Raw genomic sequence first — 9,576 nt, 5'->3', positions numbered from 1 at the left:
GTAGTTTAGAACAATATACTACATAGATACGTCGATTTACTCACATTGTCGTGTACCGCAAACAAGTACGGTGTTAGATTCTTCTTAATATCATATCCCACCAACCACTGACTCCGGAATGACCTAATATGAAATAGAAATGATTGTTATATTGCAAATTTCAAAAAAAGTAACAATTACTTTTATTAATACTCTAGTTTATGTGGATTACTTTAGTTAATTTGATTACTTGAAAAAAAACACAAACACAAGTTTCAAACCTTAATTAAGAAAAAAACCTCTTGAAACAAACACAAGTTTAGCAAGAAAAATAATTACTTCGACTCTACCGCGGGGCGAGGATTCACACGAATAGGCTTTCGCAAGATCTCGCTCAAATCAAACAAAATTTCACTGCCATCTCAATCGCGACTGATGCCTACAACCACCTCCGCCTCCGCTGCGGCGGCTGGTAAATCCCCAATTGCCTCCGACTCCGACGAGTACGAGTACGAATATGAGTACGAGGAAATAGAAGTAGAAGAAGAGGTAGAAGTAGAAGTAGAAGAAGAAGTCTCCGACGAAGAAGTCAATGAAGAAGAAGACGAGGAAGAAGTAGAAGAAAAGGGAGAAGATATATTGCCGACAATAATCGATGGTGAAGATCACAAGAAAAGTGCGCATCATTCTGTTGTCAAAATTGACGAAGAGGAAGAGGAAGAGGAAGAGGAGGAAGAAGAAGAGGAAGAAGAAGAAGAAGAAGAAGAAGAAGAAGAAGAAGAACCGGAAGAACAAGAAGAAGTAGAAGAAAAGCGGGAAGATATATCGCCACCAATCGACGATGGAGATCACGAGAAAGGTGCGCATCATTCTATTGTTAAAATACTACTTTTGCCATTTTCACATCTTAACTAGGCTTCGAGCTATGCCCATGATTTAGTTTCTCAGTTATTATCAGTGCTGCTTAGATTGGCGTATTTTAATTCTAAATTTATATGATCATGCAAGCAATTCCCCAATTCGCTTCATTCTAGGGTTTTACGCTTTTGTCAATGGACGAAGACTGAGGGCTCATCTAGTTCTTTATCCTCATGTACTTGTAGATTGGGACAAAGTTCTATACCTTATTCATCAAACATCCTCATTGTCTTGAGGATTAAATTACCAATTTTATAATATTATAGGGCATACCTACATTTACAGACTAGCCAAATAACCATAGGCAGACTAGTATCCCTAGACATTACATACTTTCATCTTTCTTGTTGATTCCATCACCCATGCACTCTGATTCTGCATTTCTGTGTAAAATTTTCTGTTTGCATAATGAAGATATTCATACTCATAAGTTCCCTACTTCCCTTACATTCCTTTCACTGTTTCAATTGCTCGATTTCCAGATACAATGTCAATTGTTCTTGGGATCCTTATATGCCTAAAGGATTTAGTTCTATCCCTGATGCATTTAATGTGATCAATGATCATCTCTAGTTTTCCTTCCCTTTAGCTTCATCAACTAACCTGTAGCTTCACCAAATTTCCAATTTTCAAGTAAAACTTCTTGTGAGCTTTACCATGAGCTTCATTTACAACTTTCTTTGCTCTCTTTGGCTAGTTAATGTTCTTGTTCGATGAAGCGTCTTTATCTACTGTCTACATTTGATTGTTGTAAACTTGTAATCACCTTATTTGCTACCTTATAAATGCACATCGTCATCTTTCTCCCCCTCATATTTGCTCCTCCTCTTATACCTACTTTAATCATTCAATGTGGATCTTCTTTTAGGTTTCATCATCTAGTTCTATGATATTTACTTCCTTAGTTGGGCTTATATCGTGCCTAATATGGGTCTCATCCCTTAAAAACCTATATGGGTTGCAAACTATGCATGACATTGCCACACTTGATCTTCTGTCCTCATCTATCAAGAATCTTGACAACTATTGAAGGTTACTCATGTGTCATAAACTAAATTTACTTCTACATTTAGATATCTATGACTACAAAAAAGCTCCGATATTTTAATCATCTCCAACTTGACAAGACACTCGAAATTCAGAGAACAAGAAGAAACTAGCAACTTTCACATGCTTTGGAAAGTCTCCTTTATTCTCCAAAAATGAAGTTATCTTTAACATGGAAGACCACTCAACCATATCTTCGACTTAAAAGTGTTGAAAAACACTCTTTAACACCAAAATCATCATTTTGTTGTTTCTATTCTCATGGAACAACCGAAATGATTATACTAGTTTCCTTTGCAATAAGATAGAGACACAATGTTGGTTTAGAAACAAAAACTATGGTAGTGTTAGTGTAGGGAATTAGGGATAGAACTGATTTCATGACTCAAATAACCAAACATACAACCATGGAAACAACACTATATGCTGTTACAAACTAGTTGTTGTTCAATGGAAAAGGAGGTGCTTTAGAGCATCAAAGGAAAATTTTGGATAGAGGGTGTATGTTCTCTTCTTTACCCTTTTGCTTGAGTTTGCAAGGATACACAGTTGGAGTTCTTTGTGTGTATCATATGTTACTTTAAATGGCATTCTGAAGGGTTCTAAGGCTGTTACACTAGAAAGGACTCGACGAGTTTTTGTAGGGCTGTTTTTGAGGATGATAAGGGTATTCACGTCTTTCACACTATGACTATTGGTTGCTTAGGGTTATGAACTTGGAATCTGATTGCTGACTATAGACATGCTGTGGACCCTTGCAGGGAAAACAACAACTGTAGATGATGGTGGCATGCTTTACACTGACAATGATAATAAACCTTCTCAATCTGATCATGGTGGAATTACAACTTCTTCTGTCAATACTAGCAATCCTGTTGGTGTATCAGTATCAGCTGAAGTAGTGAAAGTGAGTGGAGAATCAGTGATTCAAGTTCCCAATGATGATGATGATAAATTCCCTCCTGAAAAAGGATCTAAGGAGTCAAATGAAGTTATTCAATCCCCTCTTTCTGAGAAAGAAACTAAAGAAACAAATGAAGGTAATAGTAATTTCCCACCTTCTTCTGAGAAAGAAACTAAGGGGACAAATGATCAAGATATGGATGATAAACACCAAAAACAACCAGTTAGGTACTTTTTCTAAAACATTACTAACTTCCTTTCTTTAGATTTTCTGAACCCTAGAAGCCTGATATGTATTAATATCCTGATTTTCCAGATTGGATGTGCCTTTGAGAAGGCCTAGAAGTTCATCACCTGTGACAAAAACCAAAGAAGGAAACAAAAGACAAGTTCTTGTATGCGAGTTTTTTGCCAAAGGTTGGTGTATTAAAGGAAAGTCTTGTAGGTTTCTTCATATAAAAGAGTCAAAGGAGGACAAGCAATGTAATTCTCAAAACACCCCCTCGATTTCTGCTCAAATGACGAAAATACCCCCGTTAAACCATAGCTCTGTTTGGACTAGTAATTCATTGTTGTTTAGTTCCTCTTCCTCATCTTGGAATAATCCTGATTCCTTTCCAACCATGAATGATTACAAATCTGGTTCTGAAACAAAACATTTGTATCAGAATCAGAATCAGAATCAGGATAAGGTTTTATCTGGTGATTCTCATTCAACAAGGTTTTATAAATATGATTGGGAGCCTTCAAAACCTTTTAGATCAATGTTTCTTCTCTCACAAGGTCTTTCTCCATCTACTCTATATGATCCAATCCGTGATAGCATTGATCCACCGGATTATGGAGTTGGGGTTTCTAAATTTTCTTCCTCATGTCAAGGGCCTTCAACCTCAACCACACATTCACCAAAAAACATCAATCCACCTGTAAAAGGGACACCACATGACATTGATATTGATAATGCCAGTGAAAGACATTCGGTTGCTAGTCATGACAAGGATACGAGTTCAAATAAAGTAAATGTAGAAAAAGGAAACGAGCATATGCATACGAGCCATGTTTATAATGGAGATATGACGGAAGCAAGTGAAGCAAATGATGGGCCCACAAAAAGGGAAATTAAAGAAACTAGTGAAGCGAAAGGGGATGAGGTTGTTATGCAAAGGGAATCAAAAGCACTTAGACATTTTCGTGGTGCTCTTATAGAATTTGTTAAGGAAATTGTGAAGCCAGCATGGCGTGAGGGTAACCTTAGCAAGGATGCTCACAAAGTGGTTGTTAAGAAGGTTGTTGATAAGGTCCTTAGCACATTGTCTTCTGAGAATATTCCAAGCACCGAAGATGCTACCGATTTCTATCTTTCTTCGTGTCAACAAAAACTTGTGAAACTTGTTGAGGTGCGTGTTCTCTATGAGGTGAATTATAGAATGGAAGACATTTTCTACTTAATTTGATATTTGGGTATATTTTTACTTGCAGGGATATATTAAGAAGTATGGGAAATCATGACTTGCTTATATTTTTAGAAACTTTCACCAAGGGCGGAGGTTTACATGTATTAGAAGAGACATGGCCTCATTAAGTGCTGCAAGTTTCTATGATTTTGTGGTAGAGTTGTTTCTCCTTTATGACGTGAAATGTTTATGTGGTCTTATGCTAAAAGTATGGATTTTAACATGTTTTTTTTACCCTACCATTATCATTCTAATGGTTGCTATTATGTTGTGGTGAAAATTGGCCGTTGTGAGTGGAAACGACAATAACCTTGGTATAAAATTGACAAATCAATCTATATAGTTGATAAGTTTTGAATGTCACAAGATAGTATAACTTGATAATAATACTAAATTTCACAAAGAATTAAAAGAGTTTTAACATAACTATAACAATAACAACACTTCGGTCACATAAGAATAAGAATGAGGTGTGGTGTTAAGAATGAGGTACGGTGTTGGGAGGTGAATTGTTTCCACATATCACCTCTAGCATAAAAAGAACACAAGCGTGGGTGATTTTTTTGCTAATGAAAGGTCAACTCACAATGCTAAGGAAGCAGATACTAACAACGAAGCAAGAAGCAAGTAGCAGAAGAAGTTGAAACTAAATGGGGGACACTAGTAAAACGGTAAAAACTTAGTACCATGCTCGATTGATGGAAAGAAATCTAATGTCTAAACTACTAATACTACTCCACTACCCTGATTTTAAGCCTTAACACCCTTGTCTTCTGCATGAGCTAACTCTTTAAAGTCTAACCTTACCTCTCTTCTCATTTCCTTCTCAACCGTCCTCTCATTGCACCATTGATAATGACCATCTCTACACTTCTAATCGCAGTCGATGGTTTTCTCCTACGGACATTGTTTGCACCACTGCAATTTTATTTCCCTTAGTTTCTCGATGATCGACACCATTTCCAACAAAAATTTAGTTGTCTTGTTTGGTTCCTTGTCCACCAAAGCTCCTACCATATGTCCACAACTAGATCATTTTTGCGACCTTCATCTTCTCGTTCTTGAGTTTAATCGGCCAACATTCAGAATCATACAACAAAGCAAAGATGGCCTTACAACCACCCTGTAAAATTTTTTCTTAGTTTGAACGAGACCTTGTCACACAAAACTCATTCGACTACCCTCCACTATAACCAACATGCCTTTAAACGACGAGTTATATCATCTTCTAATACCCCTTTTTTATGAACCGTAGACCCTAGGCACTTGAAAATTTTCTTTAGGTGTAGAACTTGCTTTGTACTTCTACTCCTTCACCATTTGATGCCTAGAAAGAGTTTAAAAACAAACTCATTTAAATTTGATGTGGTTGAGTTGAAAGACGATCTATTTACAAGCTCGAGGCATCACACATGTTTCATGAATTAAAGATGCAACTTTAGTTTAGTTAACTTTGACGAATTGAAACTCACTCATTTAATCTATGAACGTAGACACATAATCCCCTAACTATTTTAATCCTTATAGCTCGTAAGTATTTTTCTTTTAGGACGATAAAGACAAATATTAAATGAATAAAATATATAAAATAAAAGGGTCTTTTAAAAAGCTCTGCATCATTCCTCATTGAGCTATCAAGATCCAACTTGTGGAAGACATTTATCACCTTCAATGGGTCTCCATATATTCTCTAAGCTAATGTCTCCTTGAATGCTTTAGCTCATGCTCTTGCAACCGCTATTTGGAACTTAAATGTGATCTTTTGTAGTCATGCCCTATATGAGTCATTTCTTTTCTTTTGAAAATGATTTGTCCTCAAATCGAAATCCACATCAAAATGACTTAAATCGTGAATGGAAAATCAAACCAAGACTATACTTACCAAGAAAATCTAGTTTGTAAGCAGTGTCATTGATGCACTTTAGAACTTGAAAGGAACACCCCTCTTCGAAGCTATTAGGAATGTTGTGTTGGAACTTGTTTTTGAATAGGTAACAAAACTTAATTACCTTGTTAAAAAGTCATCTTATGCTTTTCTTTGTTGGCTTGTTTTTCATGTTACTTTGTTTTCCTCTCTATGTTTAGCCTTGCCTTCGTGTGCATCCGTTTTATGAGGGCAATCTTTTTCTTTTCGTCCAAATTAACATCTTATATCTATTTTCTAATTCATCTTTTTTCTTTCCATCAAAATTAAGTTGTTGAGGAATAAGTAGTGGAATACAAATTCAATGGAGTTAGAGTTTCATGGTGTCAGACTAGTTGAAAAGTTAGTTTTTTCTTGAAAAGCTAAGCTAGCTGGTAGCTAATAAAGTAATAACATTTGGTAAAAACTAGCTTCTAAGCCAAGATGGAAAATATAAAATAACATAAAAGGACATTTAGATATATAAAGGGTATAAGGGTATATTTGGGAAACTTGTAGAAAAAGCCGTATGAGCTTATCTATAAGCTATATCATATTGCTTTCCAAAAAGCTATCTTACAAACTACTTTATTTGTCTCACCAAACATTACGTTGCAATAAGCTCAAATAAGAAGCTAGCTTATAAGACACCTTATTGTTATAGAATTAAATCCGACACTCTTGCTTGTGCGGCGTCCTGAGGTTCACGCTAGAACCATGAGACTAGCCTACCCAGATACACATGCCAACTGGTTTTGCCCTGTCATCGGCTTGGCTCATCACGACATTAGCCCCCGATCGGTTGTGTCTAGCCCCGACAGTCGACTTCACAGTTAAGCTCTCTAAAATTTACGACTCAGCAAAACGGAAGCGACTAGACTAACAATGCCCTCATGGACTAATATGGCCCCGTAGATCTCAACTACAAGCTGACCAATGGCACGAGCTTCTTTCTCTTTGGTCATCACGGTCACACCAACTTTTTGTCGTGACATTCTCCCACCGCCAAACTCTAGCACGTCCTCGTGCGGTAGGAGAAGAACTCTTGTACTTCCAATCTTGATGAACATCATATACAACTGCATTCTGCACTCTTTAATCCCAATCACATAGACATAGGGTCAGGATCCTCTACATGTGGCCATACCCAATCTACTCTTAGACTTACACGAGGAGGTGGAGTAGTCTTCTGTAGATCCCCTCTAGGCAGGTCGACCCTCTAGTCCGCCTCTATATGGACCCCACAAAAGTGTACAACTGGCTTAATGTATGTCCCATTTGCTCGAACGTGGCTCTAATACCACTTGTCACAGACTTAAATTCGACACTCTTCCTTGCTCACGCATCTCGATGTTCCCACTAGAACCAAGAGACCAACCTACCCAGATACCAGCTGGTTTTATCATGTCATGGGCTTATCAGGGAGGCGGCATTAGCCCTCGACCATTGAAGGTAATTGTACATTTCAACACGATCTTGATCCTCTCCATTTCTTTGACATAGTCGTACACTTTTTGCTTTACTTTAGATGCTAAAATTTATTGTGAAAATCATGAAAAAAGCGACTCGGTACAAAACTTGCCTCATGATCTTGATTGCATCCTAGTCTCAATAGGCCTTCCTTATTTCTCCACCTAGTAATCACAAATTCATCCTACCTTGTTAGTGCTTGGAAAACTCAAATTATAGTGAGATTTACCTTCTTACGATTGGTGTATCCATGGTGATCAAAGATGAACTCCATCTTTGTCTCCCTCTCGATGCATGACTCCAGATATGATATGCTTTAAAATGATGGGACTCTCATCATTTATGGAACTCAAGTTGTTGCCTTCGAGTGCTCTCCTTTTAGACTTACTCTTTTCCCCATTCATTGCTTCTAGCTTCATTTTCTTCATCCCCAATGGAAACATGTGATGATATCATGATAATCAAGATAAAAGTTTTTTAATGATTATGTCTTTGATCAATTCTTTCCTATACCCGATTAGATTTAATTTTCATCAAACATTGTCCTCATGTATTTCTTTGTAGAGGTGATTCACTCAACCCTTGTGTATCTCATACACAACTTTTATCCTCACTTAATCTATCCAACCACTATCTTTTGCCACTATTTTATAAAGCTCTAAACAAGCAAAAGAATAAATAACCAAGTTTTATTTGTGGTCTTGAGGAATTCATGTCATTTAATTTATGAGGCAAACACATTGGGTGTCATATTACTATTTTATTTCATTTAATTTACTCTCATTAATGGGGACCTTGCCTTTATTACCTCAACTAATGGTTACAAATAGTTAATCGAATTTGTCAATGACTTCTTTCATGCAACTTGGCTTTTCTTGCTTAATACATTCCATGAAATATTTTATAATTTTCATGATCTTTATGCTTTTGTTACAACCCAAGTTTCATGTATCTGTCTATTATTTATAGCATCCTACTTTCATTTCTTCTTATTATCACTTTACTTTGAAAAATCTACCCAATTATAACAATGCTATCCAAATACAAAACAATTTAAAGTCTGAAAATTAGGTGTTCTAATAAAAAAAATTGAAACTACAATGCTATAAACTCGATATATTTTTCAAAGTACAATGCCTTAATAAGAAAAAGATTAATCTAAAAAGCTATCATTGTCTCTCAAGATTCAAGATAGATACCTTTAAAGACATGAATCTTATTAGAAAAACAAATGCATATTGATATTGTTAACTTGAGTATGGAGTTCATAAAAAGATAAATAGCATCAAGAATCATGTTGACTACTTATAAAGTCATTGCTTCTCTTTATAGATCACCTATGATATTTGTAATAGTGTTAGTTATTGGGAAAAAAAATTGTAATTTTCTTTTTGTGACTCGCTTTCGATCTCACATGTAGGTAAAAGACATGAATGCCCTTTTGATCCTTAGTCCTAGAGGTTGAGGAGGGTATTCACGTCTTTTTAGCAGACGAGAGACTATAGCCAATTGGTTTGAAGATAAATGCTTCTTCACAAGATGCTATCACAATGTAGTAAAGAGCTGGTTATATAAAGGTGACAATTCTATCTTCTTTTGTGTAAGATTATTCATGTTTTTAAGTGCTTTATAATTCATTAAGGAGTATTCATTGATAATTTGATTTGCTTATTATAGCACCACACTTTGATTTTTATAGAAAAGAAAAAAAAAACCAAAGTATAGCAATATCATGATTTCTGTTAAAAATAAAATTTTCTTTTTTCTAAAAATAACTAGAAAATATTTCTTTTATTTTTAATCTTTTGTGTTTTATTGGTCACCCCTACACGTTTAATACGATTTGTATTGATCCAAAAGAAGCTATTATTTATATGTTTGTGATTTAGAATCTACTTTTAT

General features: G+C 35.7%; 1 protein-coding gene across 2 annotated transcripts; it reads left to right on the top strand.

Annotated features, from left to right (window-relative positions):
• The first annotated feature begins 297 nt into the window (after nt 1–297).
• LOC111899595 (protein FRIGIDA-ESSENTIAL 1) lies at nt 298–9,232 on the top strand. 2 transcript variants are annotated; one of them, XR_002853005.3, is made up of 5 exons: nt 298–838; nt 2,706–3,075; nt 3,164–4,244; nt 4,327–4,455; nt 9,095–9,232. XR_002853005.3 is itself a non-coding variant. In XM_023895423.3 (4 exons), exons 1-4 carry the CDS (start codon nt 415–417, stop codon nt 4,354–4,356), a joined length of 1,905 nt encoding a protein of 634 aa, XP_023751191.1. In that variant the 5' UTR covers nt 298–414; the 3' UTR covers nt 4,357–4,567. The 2 variants fall into 2 exon arrangements, 1 of the variants encoding a protein (XP_023751191.1); XM_023895423.3 differs by lacking the exon at nt 9,095–9,232 and having other exon boundaries at nt 4,327–4,567.
• Nucleotides 9,233–9,576: the final 344 nt, after the last annotated feature.

Source organism: Lactuca sativa, chromosome 1 (assembly GCF_002870075.4).
Source record: "Lactuca sativa cultivar Salinas chromosome 1, Lsat_Salinas_v11, whole genome shotgun sequence".
NCBI classification, from domain to species: Eukaryota; Viridiplantae; Streptophyta; class Magnoliopsida; order Asterales; family Asteraceae; genus Lactuca; species Lactuca sativa.
The sequence above is the reverse complement of the archived record's forward strand: the minus strand, read 5'-3'. Positions and strand labels throughout refer to the sequence as shown.